This window comes from Camelus dromedarius, chromosome 1 (assembly GCF_036321535.1).
Source record: "Camelus dromedarius isolate mCamDro1 chromosome 1, mCamDro1.pat, whole genome shotgun sequence".
Classification (NCBI taxonomy): domain Eukaryota; kingdom Metazoa; phylum Chordata; class Mammalia; order Artiodactyla; family Camelidae; genus Camelus; species Camelus dromedarius.
The window spans coordinates 14,337,315-14,353,485 of NC_087436.1; the positions used below are offsets into that span (position 1 = coordinate 14,337,315).

The following is a 16,171-nucleotide window of genomic DNA, read 5'->3' on the forward strand; positions in this document are numbered from 1 at the left end:
GCTTCCATGATTGCCTAAAGCTAGGAGAGGCTGAAGGTAACAAGATTATTTTCAGTTTCCTTTGTTTCATTGCCTTTTTCATACTTCCTAGAATTAATGCTGGTGTATATCTGACTTTTAGACTGTCATGGTCCCTAAGTCATCAATTTCCATATCATGTGGAAGTACTCTTTCCAGTCTGTACATATATTGTTAGTTTTTCATCCATAGCCACATTACCTTAAATTCCTAATAAATTTACTCCTTCCTCCATCCTGAATTCATTCCTTATCCCAACCCAAATGTATCACTCTGGAATGTATTTATACCTCCAGACTCTTACAATACCAAGTTTATTACTTAAAATCTTTTATTTTTATATTTGTCATTCCTCATATGTCATCATACACACCTACAAATACACAGATTTATATCCACCCCATGGGAAAATGATCAAGTAACACTCCATAAACCTTCTTCAAATTAATTTCTGTTTGTCATACTTTTGGGTATAATATTCAAACAGATGTTCAGTTACTGCAGATTGATAAAGGAAGAGGCCTTCTTTACTTATTGTCTGATAGAAAATCAGGTAAGATACCCTCAACTCAAGGCAAAAAAAAAAAAAAGACATAAATTAAATATGGCAGAAGCAGTCCAGAGTCGTAGTTAAGAGCTCAAGTCTGGATTCAGATAACCTAGGTTCAATGCTGGCTCCATCAGTGTAATTCTGAGCAGATTACTTTAGCCCCAGTTAATCATTTAGTTTCAATTTCTTCCTCTATAAAAATGAAAACTGTAGCCATGTTATAAGGTTGCTGTGAGGATTGGATGAGATAATCATGTAAAGCACTTAGCATAACGCCTGGCACACAGTAAGCAAACACATGTTAATTGTTGTTATGGTGTCAGATACAATCTATCTTCTGACTTTCTCATTACCTTAGAAGGAAACCAATTTAGCATAATCGACTCTATAAAGAGTTGATATAAAGTTATGTTTTCTGTCACCCAAAGTGAGGATGCTAGACACAGGGAAAATTACTCTGTAAGCAGAAGCAGCTGGTTATTCTATACGGACTGTGGTGAGCTCAATAGGTCTCTTCAAGTTCTAACATTCCATTAAACAGGTGTCTAACATTTAGAACTTCAACCCTTCATCAACAAACACTTCACTATCAAATCAGTTAAGTTCAAAATGCACTCAAAACTGATATTAAGTTTGAAAGAATACAAACTTATTCACAAAAGGGAATGATCATTAAAATATCTATCACAGCAGTAATATGTAGGGAAAGGCGATGTCAAGATAAGCAGCAATGTGCCGAAGGCTTGTGGACCACACCACTGAAACATCTTATTTGCCCTTCCTAACAAAGCCACAGCCCAAAGTAGATGCCTCAAGTGAAAAACAAGAAAATGAAAACAAAATTACCAGAAATTTAAGTATTTTACTCTGAACTGTACCCAGTGGGCCGGTGATGTTTAACACGTATTAAATAATAATAAACATATTAATTTATGAATCCACTGGATCTCCAGAGCACTGGCCACAAACAGCTATCCCTAAAAAGAAACCTCAAAACCACAATTCAGGAGCTAAATAAGGAGACAGTCTTACTTCCTTCTCTAGGTCCAGGAAGAAATTTAGAAACGCTAAAGTTTTGAAGTAGCTAGAGATTTCATCAGCACACAGTACAATCTCTGCATTCTACTCTCTTTGGTGCCCAAACTAGCTATGCACAGTTTGAAAAAGTTTCATTAACTTTAAGAAGACGCTGTCCAAGGAGTGGTTTTTAATCTACCTGGAGTTTATATATCTCTTTTGAGAGTCTGAGAAAGAGAGGACATTTTCCTGGGGGGTGTGGGGGAGGTAGAAAATGCACTCAAACAAAACTTTGCACATAATTTCAGGGGTGCGGATGAAGAAGTCTCCTGAAAGTCACTGACCACCAGACCACGGACCTCCAAGGCATAAACCGGGATTAAGGCAAACTAATTCATCAGTTCGAACAAGGAGGAAAGCAACTGAGGTGGAGATTTTAATCCAGAAAATAAAATAAGATAAGGAATATTTTCTGTTTTCTCAGCTGATAAATGTTAGACATGGTGCCTGGGAGAGAGTGTTGGCCATGTTGAGCAAGGAAAACAAACAAACAAAAAAACAAACAAAAAAACAGGACTAACAAGAACAAAAAAAGCAGAATTCATACAGTACTGACACACAGTGGGTCGTTCACTCTGAGATTCACTCTGCAGCAATAAAATGGCCAATTGCTGCAGCCTTAACACAGGAATGATTTAACATAACGAATTTGGATGCACATTCCCATGCCAGGGAAGTCAATTAAATGGCAAGTGTGAACACACACACCTGCCACACTTGCAAGTGAAAGAACAAGTTTATGAAAAGTCCTGCAAATCTTCCATTTTTTTCCTTAAGAACCCAGTCAGAGCAATTACATGCTTTATTTAATCTAGGAGAAAATGAAGGGAGCGGGGGACAGAAATCCTAAAAGGAGGTAGCTAAAGGATCTGCAGGAAGTGTAAAATACAAACTTTTTTGGGATCAAAGGGCTCAAGACGGAGATAAGAACAAAACAAAGGAAGTAATAAAATAAAAGGGAAAAGCGTCTAGAAAACTGTTCGTAAGAAAAAAAAAAAAAAAAGCTCCTTCCTTTTTCCTAGACACGTAAACAGTAGTAACTTGGCAAAAAGGAACGGACGAGACGAAAGCCCAACTTCCTTCCCAAACTCCAGCATTCCTTGGACGTCCTCGCAAGCAGTCAGGCTTGGGACATTTCATAGGCAAGGCTCCTCCCTCCACCACTGCCTAAGGAACCTCTCGCAGGGACTCTTGCTATCTCCCTTCCTCTCACTGCGGAAGAGAGGACGTGGGGGATGCAGGGAGAGGAGGAGAGAAATAAAGACCGGACACTAAACCTGAAGGTGGCCAATTCTGAGACTCAGTCGAGAAAAACCTGAATCCTGCAACCCCTTTCCCAACTCAAGGCATGCAAAACCTAGAGGGTGCCGCCCTGGGAGGGCCAGTCCTACCTCTTCACCTGGCTGTTTCGGGGGCGGGGGGAAGGGGCACACTCAGGGGGACAGGAGGAACGAAGGGGCAGAAACCAAAGGCCGAATACCTGGGAAGATGTAGATGGCATAGGCTAAGGACAGAAGTGCCCTGTGAAAGTCCGGAACTGCGAACCCTAGAGGCAACGTGTCCCGCCCCGCCAGCCACCTCCGAGCAGCCTTCCCCCGCCTCTTTTCCAGCCGGCCAGCTCCGCCCTCACCTGTCTGCGGGGAAGCCGGCAGCTCTCACGTCGAGGATTATGCTTGCCTCTGCTCTCCGGCGTCGCCTCAGCCCGGGCAAGAAGTGAGCGGAAACGCGACCTGGGCCTTTTCCTTCTTCCCCTCCCCCCACGCACCTCGGCTCCTCGGGGGCGGGGAGCAACTACAGCTGTCACAGCCACACACTGACCAACCGCCGAGGACACCCACACCGGCCGCCTCTCCACCCGGCCTAAAGCTCCAACACCCAGAGCAGCGGAGCCGGAAGTGAGGAGACCGGAAGTAGCGTTGTCCGTGGCCCTGGACGGCCTCTCTCTCCCTCAGTCTGGCCGGCCCAGCCACATCTCGATGGTGCCAGCACGCCTTCCCGGAGGCCCCCTCCGCCCCGCTCCAGGAGGCGGGCCCCGCCCCTCCCGCTGCGGCCCTAGCAACCACATCCGGGACTCCGCCGGCGCCGTTGCCCGGGTAATTTTCTGGTTGCGGCCGGATCATAGAAGGGTGTGAGCGCGGGTCCAGATACACCTGTCAGAGCTGGGAGCTTCCCGAAGAGCGCGCTGGCCTGTTCTTGAGTGGTCGGAGGTCTCCAGGAGCCCTCAGCATCCCTTCTTTCTCAGTCACACACCCCAGCCTCACGCGTTAGGCGTCCCCCCAACAGACGGTGAGCCGGTGGCGGGAGGGTGGAAGTGGACGTAGCTCACTGCCTCGCATGTCACTGGAGAGCCAAAGCTTCTTTCTCAGCTGCCGGAGACCACGTAGAAGGTTATTCCAGCCCCTCGGGGAGTGGGAGGGTGGAGGGAATGTGGGGGTTTCGGGAGCAGACGGGATGCGGGCATCTCACTCTCCTTCCCCAGTGCCTGGAACAACCCCCCACCCCGCGCGCGCGCTTTCTGGCCACGTCACTCGCGCCCACCCACTTCAGGAAGACCAGACCCTTCACCCAGCATCCCTGAGTTCCTATTACTTGCTCTGGCTTTGTGATCACTTTTTGCTCTGCTCCCTGGCACACAGTGGATCCATGACACTTTTCTTTCCTGCTCCTCTGTCTTTATCCAGATGACCGATTTCAGCTTTGTTTGCTCGCCCTGTTACTTAAGTAGATCACTGCCCTGTCTACGGAAACAGCTGAACAATCCTTCTCCCAGAGCTCTTGTAGTTACTTAAGTGGAGGCCCCACCTTGTACTTCGGATACTCTCCCTGTCCCCAGCACTGAGTGCAGGGAATGTATGACTCTGCAGTGGTACTAGACAAACCTGGAACTCATTTACATACAGTACATACCGGTGACCCAGCCACGCACATCTCCCTTCAAGGTTCTGAACTGCTTTTCCTTTGACAGACTTGGGTACTGTTTTTACACTTGCAGAAATGAGAAAGGTAACAGTGCACTCCGTGACATCTACCCCTCTTTAGACCGTACTTCCAATCTGTCTTGTCTCATTAGTTGACAAGACATTTTTAACGACTAAGTACCCAGAGGCAGAAATCTGCCTCTACAAATCTGTAGGGAGTTTCAGCATAGTGAACATCCCTGTGAATATCCGTATACAGATATTTTCCCCATGTATGTGAGGAGTAAATACCCATGACACTACAAAGGTTTCAAAAGTAAATAATATTTATTGTCTGAGATCTCCCCAACACCTTCTCTGACAAAAACCGTAATGAAATCCCTAAACATAAAGCTGTGTATAAAGTGTCTTTATCTTAAATGGCTCTGTCCTTAAAAGAAAAGGGTGAATATATATGCCAATTCATTTAACTTCAGTTCTACAGTTTACTGTGGATTTTCCTGTTCAAAGCCATGCCATTAGTCTTCTCAACTGTAACAAAAGGATCCCAATATAGAACTATTACTGCTTTTATTACATAGGAAGAGAATGGAACTTAGTAGCCAAGTACAAAGGCTATTCTTAGAGTTTCAGAAGGGTCATTAGGAAAAGGTGCATCATTGGTGCTTGAATGATGTATACTTAATTGAGCTGGCTGGTGCCATAAGGATTCCTGCTAGCTGTCTCTTAAGTTTGGAAACACTTAACTGCACTGCAGTTATCTGTTAGACTGTTAGGCTCAGAGTTATTTCTTATATTAGAAAGGTGGACACTTGCTTTAGTTATTAAACTAAATAGCTGTCCTTAGCTGGATTGTTTCCTTGGCAGCAGCTGATAGTTTTGAAAGAGATTCTGATGGACTTGGAAGTACTTGGAATTAATGCTAACTTCTGCATTGTTAATCATTTTAGGTACTCTCTGGTCCAGTGTGATTCTGGTATTGTGCATGATTAGTCCTTATACATAGCGTTACGCTGTGCAAGGCTGTACCTAGGATTAGTCTTCCTATGATTCTGCTGCCCCAAGGGAAATTAGAAAGTAGGTTGGCTGGAAAGAAACACTGGAAGCTACTTCAGCGATGATGGAAGACAGTCAAGTTCTATGCACTTTTTTTGGCAAAAAAGGAGGCAATAGCCGGTATTCTTTGGATTTGGGGGAAATTTTTTGTACTAACTCGAAGACTGTTTTAAACCTAACCCTGCTTAGTTGGAAACCTTTTTTTTCAGCTTGCTGTCTCTCTTTCTCCCTGCAGCTTGGGGAATTCTGCCTGCCGGTTCTCCTTAGGAAGAAGAGAAGATTACTACTTTTCTCTCAATTGGCATTATGTTTGGAGAGGTAAGAAGAAGGGGGATAGCTGCCTGCCATATATGCTGATGACATGAGGCTTATCTGCTCGTTTACCTTTGCACTGCTACTGGCTATTATGCAGTTTAGGAAAACCAGGTGCCATTTATTCACGTGGCTTGTGGGAAACTCTGGTAGCCTTTTATTTATTGACCAGGAAGGAAAGGAGGCAGCAGGTTAAAGGCTATTGTTATTGTTCCTTTCAGAATGAATTAAATGTGCACGCGACCTTTTCTCTTTGCTTTAGATGTTGAATACTGAATACTATTTATTATTTCCTTAAAAAAAAAAAAGGTGCTACCTTCAGATCTTCTCTAGGTGAATTCTGGTAATGTCACAATAATTTCATCACTCATCAATAGCTTCCTTTTCATGGAGAGATATTTGATTACTGATTGGACACTGTAATTCTCTGGAAACAAACCCTTTATTAGAGGATACTGATTACTGGAACATTTAAACAAGCCCATGAATAGTAGAATGAATGGAATATAAGGGTAGAAATTGTTTTAGCTTCAAAGAGAAAACACTTAACCTATAATTCCATTATCTGGAGTTAGCATTCAACATTTTGGCCAATATCTTTTTTTGTATGAATATTTTTTCTTCATTTATTTTACAAATTGTTATTGAGAACCTACAGAGCACTAAGTACTTTGGAATAGCCATGAGCCTCTGCTCTCATGTAACTTTCAGTATATGCTGTGTTTGTTGGCGTACACTTCTGTATTTTGCTTTTTTCACTTAATATATCATGGAATTTCCTCCTATCATTAAATATTCTCCTTTAATAGCTAAATAGTACTTAACATGCAGCTGTTTCTTAATTTATTTATCTAATCCCTTTTATTACACATTTGGGTTATTTTTAGTTTTGTCTATAATTATAAAACAACAGTATGAGGTATATTTTTGTATGTTAGAATTCTAAAATGATGTCCAATGACCTTCACTTTGCATAATTTCTTTCCCTGTGAACATGATAGGATATCATTCCTATGATTATATTATATGTAAAAGGGATTTTGCAGATGTAATTGAGATTACTAATCAGTTGACTTTGAGTTAATCAAAGGAAGATAATCTGGGTTGTCCTAAACTGGTTACATGAGCCTTTTATTTATTTTATTTTATTGAAGTATAATTGATTTACAATATTATATTATTTTCAGATTACAACATAGTGATTCTATATTTCTATAGCTTATACTCCATTTAAAGTTATTACAAAACAGTGGTTATATTTCCCTGTGCTGTACAAAATATCCTTGTTCCTTATTTATTTTGTACATAGTAGTTTATATCTCTTAATCCCAAACCCCTATTTTTCCCCTCTCCCCTTCTGTCTTCTACTGGTATTCAGTAGGTTCTTCTCTAGATATCTGAATCTGCTTCTGTTTTGTTATATACATTGGTTTCTTTTATTTTTTAGATTCCACATAAAAGTGATAACATGGAGTATTTGTCATTCTCTGACTTATTTCACTAAGCATAATACCCTCTAGGTCCATCCACATTGTTGCGAATGGCAGAATTTCATTCTTTTTCATGACTAATATTCCATTGTATATTTACACCAGATCTTTATCCATTCATCTGTTGAGGGATACTTAAGTTGCTTCTGTATCCTGGCTATTGTAAATAATACTGCTATGAACGTTGGGATATACGTATCTTTTCAAATTAGTGTTTTCATTTTCTTTGAATATATACCCAGCAGTGGAATCGCTGGATCATATGGTAGTTCTATTTTTAGTGTTTTGAGGACCTTCCATACTGCTTTCTAAAGTGGCTACACCAATTTATAGTCCCACCAACAGCATACTAGGGTTCCTTTTTCTCAACATCCTCGCCAACATTTGTTTGTAGACTTTTCAATAATAGCCATTCTGACAGGTCTGAAGTGATAATCTTGTTTTGATTTGCATTTCTCTGATGATTAGTAATGAATGTTAAGGATCTGTTCATGTGCCTGTTGATCATCTGTTTATCTTCTTTGAAAGAATGTCTATTCAGATCTTCTGCCCATTTTTAAATCAAGTTATTTGGCTTTTTTTGATTTTGAGTTGTATAAGCTGTTCATACATTTTAGATATTAATCCCTTATCAGTCATATCGTTTGCCAATATTTTCTGCCATTCAGTAGATTGTCTTTTTGTTTTGTTGCTGATTTCCTTTGCTGTGCAAAGCTTTTAAGGTTAATTAGGTTACATGAACTTTTCAAAAACAGAGTTTTCTCCTGATGGTGGCAGCAGAGAAAATCAGAGAGGTTTGAAGCGTAGGAGAGTTTTGACATGAGGAAAGTTCTCTGTTGCTGAAATAAAGAAGACCACAGGCAAGTACCTGAGGGAGGCCTCCAAGAACTGAGAGCAGTGTCTGCTGACAGCCAACAAAATCCAAGGGACCTCAGTCCTACAGCCATAGGAGGTGAATTCTGCAAATAACCTGAATAAGCTTGGAAGCAAATTCTCTCCCAGAGCCTCCAGAGAAGAGCTCCACCTGACCGTCATCTTGATTTCTGCCCTGTAAGACCCTAAGCAGAAGACCCAGTTGAGCCCACCTGGACTCTTGACCTACAGAACTGTGAGATAATAAATGGGTGTTGTTTTAAGCCACTAAATGTGTGTTCATTTGTTACACAACAATAGCAAAATGAATATATTTGTAAGCTAGATTATTTTTACATCTATTATTATTTTGGGGGGATAAAGTCCTAGGTACGGACTTTCTGGATAAAAATTATGTACATTTTTAAGGTTTTCATATCATATTGCTAATTTGCCCTCCATAAGCTTTGTGGCAATTTATGGGCCCCCTAACAACCTATGTTACTGCATCTTGGGAAACACTAGATACTGCAAAAATAGAAAGGTAGCTCCTGTTTTGAAAGAAGATTTACATTTCTGTTATTACAGTAGAATTGTTTTCTTTATTTGTGGTTCAGTTGGTAAAGTCTTTTTTAGTGAATTGCCGATTCTCTTTCTTCAGTTAGCTTTACTGTTGACATAGAGAAAATAGTTCTTAACAGCATTTCTCTCCTGTAATATTTTCAAGGGGTAGAATGATTAATGAGCTTAATTGAGAGAATAAGTACTTCAAAGAAATATTATCTGCTGCCATTACTCCCTGCAAAAAGTTATCCCAGCCGTTGTACTGTGGGAGAATGCAAAATGTCTGCTTCATTGATGAGGCAGTATTGGTCCCTTATTCTTTGCTAGGGAAAAAGTCTATCTTGTCTGGTTTGGCATTAGAAATGTGGTTGTTTTAGGAATAAAGATATATTGCATCTTACCATGGAAAATTGTAGCATTGACTACTGTTCTAGAAGGAAATATATTCTGTTAGCTCTCAGAAAAAAAATCTTCCTAAAAAAAAAAAATCACTATTTTCAGTTTGATCAAGATAATAAAAATCTGATTGTGTATATTTTATTGCTTTATTTAGGATAGGGTAATAGAGGAAATTTCAAGTTACTTTTTCTGTAATCCTTGTTGTTTGAGATGATATTTCTGACAAATGAAACAAGGCAGAAGGGAAAAAGGAAGGAAAGAAGAAAAAGAGGAAGAAAGGAAAACAAAAAGAAGGAAGAGATTCCCTTTTTCTTTTGGAGAGTAGTTTCGCTTGGTTTTGACTTTTCTTGTAAAATTGGTTCTTGCTACCTAAATTTCTAAATGTTGGTATCTTCCTAATAAGCGAGATATTTTTAAATTTTTATTTTGAAATAATGGTAGATTTACAGGAAATTGTAGAAAAATATCCCAGGAGATCCTGTATATGAACAAGATTTTTTTTTTAAGTTGATCAGATCTTATTTAGAAAGGTCAACCGTTTATAACAGTTGAATATGGGAAATGGTTGCTCTTTGTGTTCACAGAATTCATAACGACTCTTCTCCCATGGAGGCCTGATATTACCTTTGTTTTTTTTGAGAGGGAGGTAGGTTTGGATAGGCCTTGGAAATACTGAGTTGGCTTGGTGCTGGGGCATAGAATGTGTAACTGTCAGAGGAGCCACAACACGTGATTCAAGGACACTGTAATACGGTGAAAAGAATGGTAGACTTGATGTCAGAAAGCCTGGATTCCGGGACTGCATTCAACCACATTATAACCGTATGAGCTTTGAAGTCCAGTTTTAACTTCCTCCTGAATTGTCTGGACAGGAAGTGAAGCAATTTGGAAACTGATGCCCTAGGCTGTCATTACTATTATTAAGACATTTTAATTTTTGTAATAAAAGCAATAACAAAAAAACTCCTCTAGTGCTTCTATTTCCTATTATAAAAACTAATTCTTTGATTTGGACAACAAAGGCAGAGGAATTTTGACAAAGTTTTGTCCAAAAAAAAAAGTTCATGTGTCATCTTGATATCTCAGAGGACAGAGAGAAGAACTAGAGGAAGGGAGTTTCGACACTGATACAGTAGTGAACACCTGTTCATCACATTAGCTTGTTACCTTGGCCTGCAGGAGGCCTGAAGCCTGGAGATTCTGGTGGGGAGATGCTACCTGGGAAGCTGGGGGTGAGCCCATCTGGGGCCCTGTGACTGTTCCCGTAGTACTGTTTGGCTTAGGAAGAGCTCTGCTTTTAGTATTTTTTTAAAGGTGAGATTCTTGCTTCTATTTGAAGTAGGATTTCATAAAATCTCTGAATTTTATAGTTTGACACAGCTGACAGAGACATTAGGAGAAGATAATGATGATGAGATCATCAAACACGTATTGAACACTTTACTTTGTAAGGTGTTAAATACTGGGCTCAGTGCTCTACGCTCTATCCTTGCATCTCACTGACTGTGCAGTTACCTACGAGGTACATGCTGTAGGTACCCTTATTTCACAAATATGGATGCTAAGGCTTCAAATATTTTAAACTACCCAGGATCACATTAGGCACAAAATGGCAGAGTCACTTGTCAGTTCAGGTGTGTCTGGCACCGAAGCTGATGTCCTTACACTATGATAAGCCCTTTTATTTCACAGATAAAGAAGTGTAGTTCATGAGCTGTTAAGACCATGGTCACTCTCCTTCTCACTCTTAGCCTAGGTCTTTTTCTGCATTATATCTTCTTAGTGATTTGTTTATTGCAATGCATTCTGTAAAGTATTTCTGACCTCTGTGCATTTGGCTAATGTGTCAGGTGGATTAACAGTTTTACTAGATTTTTAAGCACTGAAATAGAAAAAGATTTCAATTTTTAAAACTCATAATGGGATCACTTGATTTGATTTTTAGTGAAGCATTTTCTACCAGATTCCCGCAAAGGAGGCACTGTCTCCCGTGTGCTATTAAAAGTTGGACCTTGTGACTACTGTCTGACTATGTGTTTCTTTTAGAGAAGTCAGAGGGGGCAGTCTGTGACTTCATGTGAGAAACAGCCGCCAAAGATCTATCCAGCATCATTTTTAGGTCTTTAATTTTGGTAAGCGCACATTTTCAAAACAGATTAAATTTGTCTGATTTATTTCAGAAGTATATATTACAAAGTGCTCGAAGGCAAGAGAGAATTCAAAGGCTCAGAGCAGAGCTAGAGAGCTTTTTACAGAGACGCCCTTTGGAAGGTAAGCATTTCTCCTGGAAGCTTTAGTTACTGTATTTTCAGAAACATGCTTCCATTATTTTCATTATTATTATTAAAAGCACAACCAATTAGTATAAATATTATTTTTGATATTCAATTGACATATCATTAAAATTGCTGGATTTCTTTTTTTCTCTTTTAACACTTAAAGAGACGGGATATATACTGTCAAGTCCTAGAGGAATTCTACCATTTCTTCTCCGCCCTGAAGAGACTTGGAAATTAATGGGTAACATTTTGCGTGAAATTACTGGATGCTTTTCTTCTTATCTCTGAGGCCTTCTGTGGAGAATTAATAGGAGGTTGAATGCACGCATGGATAAAATGGATCATCTTAAAGGATTGAAGTTCCAAAAATACATCAGCAGGACTGGACAGGTTTGACATAATGAGGTTTCTATTTTAGCTTGACTTCTGGAACTCTGAATAAACTATAAACCGAGCTACACAAGGTCCTGGAGAGGAAGTTTCTCTTCTAAAATATTCTGCCTGCATCTAACCTTTTTCTTATTCAGATCCTTTGAAAAAATATATTTACTCATCCATTTCCTGAAGAATAAGGCAATTAGACACTTACAAACTTGTAATATATGAAGTAAGATAGAAAGCAGCAAGTTGTATCATACTGGCAAAGAAGTTTAGTTAAAGAAACAGACCCAGAGAGAGGAGAAATCTCTGCATAAGCACAGGGTGAGATGGCTGAAGCATCTGTGGATGCCACAACTCTGCCTGTAACCGGGAAGAAAAAGAAAAGTCTATCCATTGAAGAAAAGATCGATATCATAAATGCAGTAGAAAGCGGCAAGAAAAAAGCAGAGATTGCAGCTGAATATGGAATAAAGAAAAATTCATTGTCTTCTATTATGAAGAATAAAGACAAAGTTCTAGAAGCCTTTGAATCTCTGAGGTTTGATCCAAAGAGAAAAAGACTGAGAACTGCTTTTTACACAGATCTGGAAGAGGCATTAATGAGGTGGTATCGAATTGCTCAGTGTCTGAATGTACCAGTTAATGGTCCAATGTTGCGTCTAAAGGCTAATGATTTTGCCCAGAAACTGGGACATAATGATTTCAAGTGCAGTAACGGTTGGTTGGATCGCTTTAAATCCAGGTACGGTTTAGTGTTCAGAGCTCAACCTGCCGAAGCTACTGGTGTATCAGTAGACCCTTCAACTGTCTGGCACCAAAACATACTTCCTTATTATTTAAATGATTATCATCCTAAAAATGTTTTTAATGTAAAAGAGACTGCGCTGCTTTATCGAATGTTACCTACAAAAACATTTGCATTTAAAGGGGAAACTTGCTCTATTGGAAAGTTATGCAAAGACAGAATAACTCTGGTGGTTGGGACAAACATGGACGGCTCAGAGAAACTTCCTTTGCTTGTCATTGGAAAAAACAAAAATCCACATTGTTTCAAAGGCATAAAGTCCTTGCCTGTGTATTATGAAGCTAACAAAATGGCATGGATGACCTCAGATGTATTTGAACAATGGATGCGGAAGCTTGATGAGAAATTTCAAGCTGAGCATAGAAGAGTGGTGATTTTTGTCGAATCTTTTCCAGCACACCCAGAGGTAAAAAACCTAAAGTCCATCGAGTTAGCGTTTTTTCCATCATGTTTATCTTCCAAATTTATAGCTATGAAACAAGGTGTCATTAAAAGCCTTAAAATCAAGTACCGACACTGTCTTATTAAGAAATTTTTAAGCTCTGTTGAAGGCAGCAAAGAATTTACCTTCTCCCTGCTAGATGCAGTTGACACATTGCATCTCTGCTGGAGGGCTGTAACCCCACAGACTATTGTGAAGAGCTATGAAGAGGCAGGGTTCAAATCGCAACAGGAAGAAAGCGACAAGACAGATGCAGAGACGGACACTGGTCTTGATTTGGTTGCCCCCGCCCAGGCGGCAGGAGTGGAATTTCCTGAAGGCTTATCGATCGAAGAGTATGCTGCCCTGGATGATGATTTAGAGACATGTGACGCAGCACCCAGTGGTGATGCTGAATGGACCAAAGAAAGTAAACCAGATGAAACTGGATTTTATACTTCTGACGAAGAGGATGAAGGTGGATCTCTGGGAACCGAACTCCCTTTACCGTCCAAAAATGAGGCAATAACTGCTTTAGATACTCTGAAAAGTTTTCTTAGAAGTCAAGATATGAATGATGGGCTTCATAATTCTTTAGCAGACATTGAAATTTTTGTTAACTCTTTATCATCTAAGTAATTATTTATTGTGCAACATCTGAAGAGTGATAGCTTTTTCTAATGTATTTTACTATATTAGGTGGTTAAAAGGAAAATATCACTTAAACATAAAAAATGAAAAGCTAGAATCTTTGGTTTAATTGCAAATGTCTTTAGTCTCTAGGTAGATTAAATTAAATTAAATGCAAAGTCCTCTACGTCGATTAAATAATGAGTAAGTCAATGAAAAATATAAATTTCAACTTAAGAAGGTTTTAGGGAGTAGAAAATGGATTTCATAGGCTTTGTACTTAAAATACATGACATATATGTCGAAAATAAAAAGAACTCTCCAGCTATTTGAGTCATGCTGGTTGAATTGGTGATTGCTAATTTCTGTTTTTGTTTTTTTTTTTAAGTTCAGATCATGTTCTAGAATATTTTAATTTATCTACCTCATCTAAGAAACAAAATATCTATTGCTTAGATGTTTATTTTTATAAACGTATATACTCTAACTATACTCTTAAGTATCAAGTGTTAAGTTTAAATTACTTTTTTTCTCATTACTAGCTAATCTTCCTAATAAAAATTATGAAAAACTACTGAAAATAAAATCTGACCCAGTTATACACCAAAATGATTAAAAATATATGTCTAACTTTTACATTATTTCTATATAAGGTCAAGAGAGACTATGACCTTGTCAGATTTTCAAATTATCTATAACCAGAAGATGATATGGATTCTTCCTATTTGTATGTATATGTGTGTGTTTAATAGAAAAGTACACAACTGAAACATTTTTAAACTCTGATATTTATTTTTAATAAGATTGCTCTTAAAAAGTAAATATGAAAATACATATGCAGTTACTTAAGAAAGTATGTGGTTCTTAGTTAGTTTTATTTTAACAGCTGAAACTTTTAATCAATAACATAGAATTATTTTTTGATTTTACTGAATTTTATTTTCAGGAAAAATTGTTCTTTCAGCATATTTTGATGTATTTAATTTTTTAAAAAATTCAGTGGGTAACATTTTAGATTAAATTTCTGTTTGAGGAAGTTTTGTCTACAGAATGTTTTAAAATGTTGTGTGAAATTATTTACACTCCATCCATAAAACAGTCTTTAACCAGTAGAAGAATATAACAATGTGTCAGATTTTTCTGGTGTTAAATTTTAAATACTATGTTTATTTAACTTAATACATCTAATTTAGTGTTCCCTTTGAAAAGTATTTTGAAAAAATGTAAAACATTAATACAGATTATTTTTATTCTGAATTATTATTAGTCTACAACACAAGACACATTTGGAAGGAAATATTTATAGAAAGTATTTTTATTTTCCACTAATTTAGTTTGCCTTTGAGCTTTAGTAATACTAGGCCTTAAAAATGTATTAAAATTAAAAAAGTTTCTTTTAGAGTGAAATACAGATTACTTAACTTTAATTAAAAGTATTTTTATTAATGATTTGATTTAAAATTTCAGTGTGGTATAATCATGAACTTAAATCATCCTTGATCTCTCTTAAAAAGCCCAACTTGTAACTAAAGTACCTGGCGTACATTGAGCCCTCAATAATTCTTTTCTCTTTCTTTCTCCACCATTTTGATATAGAATATTTTTATTTAATCATTCCAGATACTCTATGACATAAGAATTGTGATCTCCAATTTTACAGATGAGGAAATTAAAACCTAGAAAGATGATTTGGTTAAAATTTCAGGGCCAGAACTAAAATGCAGTTGTTCCCTGTCACCTAGCCCTGTGTTCCTCTAACTACATACTATAATACTTCTTCTCTATACTCTGTAAAAGAAAATTCTGTTGTTTCTTTCCCTTGAGTTTAGGGCCTGAGGTCAGAGTATTTTAAGAGAATATCCTGGCTCTATGCTGATAGCTGTATTCATAACATCTCTCCTGAGAACATTGTTGCTAACGAAATACTGGGACCTTCTGACTGGGTAATTCTGTACTGCTTTAACACAGAGGTTCCAGGTTCCACAGAGTTCTAGTGCAAATGTTCAAAACAACTTTAATATTCCCAAAGTGTTGAAAGTACTGCTTTTTTCCTCTCTATATGACAGGATCCATTTTTCACTTCTGGGGCATAATAAATCTAAAGATGATAAAATAAGACAAGTCTCCTGTAAAGAATAAGAAAAAAATGCCTGCAGATTTAAGTTGAAAAATAAACTGTTAATGTGCATTCTTCTGTGTAGTTTCCAAGATACATAGATTTAAATCATTTTCAGAACAAAAATTTTTAATTCATTTTTCCTAAAGCAATCACCACTGCATACCTCCCTCCTGATTTGTCGTCTCTGAACACAGTCAATACAAGTATCACTTGTCTTTTTGAAAAAAGAACTTCTTACAATTAACTTGTTTTTCAATTAAATGTGGCATTATTTTCATTATCTTGCCTTATAAATTCCTA

General features: G+C 38.2%; 2 protein-coding genes across 9 annotated transcripts in view; one reads left to right on the plus strand and one right to left on the minus strand.

The window, feature by feature from the left end:
* Positions 1–3,508, minus strand: part of ARFIP1 (ADP ribosylation factor interacting protein 1) — a 110,722-nt gene extending 107,214 nt beyond the window's left edge. The window contains exon 1 of one of the 3 annotated variants that reach the window (XM_031464618.2): positions 3,276–3,508. Coding sequence is in view for 1 of the 3 variants with exons in the window: in XM_031464610.2 (XP_031320470.1) it covers positions 3,126–3,146 (21 nt within the window). In the remaining 2 variants the exon portion in view is untranslated. Of the gene's footprint in view, positions 1–3,125; positions 3,175–3,275 lie in introns of those variants that run through there. The other 2 variants (XM_010992519.3, XM_031464610.2) reach the window with 2 other exon arrangements.
* Positions 3,509–3,581: 73 nt separating this feature from the next.
* Positions 3,582–14,632, plus strand: TIGD4 (tigger transposable element derived 4). Of its 6 annotated transcripts, none has more exons than XM_010992517.3 (4): positions 3,582–3,738; positions 5,855–5,937; positions 11,417–11,507; positions 11,679–14,632. In XM_010992517.3, the coding sequence occupies exon 4, from the start codon at positions 12,223–12,225 to the stop codon at positions 13,759–13,761; it is 1,539 nt and encodes a 512-aa protein (XP_010990819.1). In that variant the 5' UTR covers positions 3,582–3,738; positions 5,855–5,937; positions 11,417–11,507; positions 11,679–12,222; the 3' UTR covers positions 13,762–14,632. The 6 variants fall into 6 exon arrangements, 3 of the variants coding, with proteins under 3 accessions (XP_010990819.1, XP_031320431.1, XP_031320444.1); XM_031464571.2 differs by lacking the exon at positions 3,582–3,738 and adding an exon at positions 3,745–4,032; XM_031464584.2 differs by lacking the exon at positions 3,582–3,738 and adding an exon at positions 3,745–3,931.
* The last annotated feature ends 1,539 nt before the right edge of the window (positions 14,633–16,171 follow it).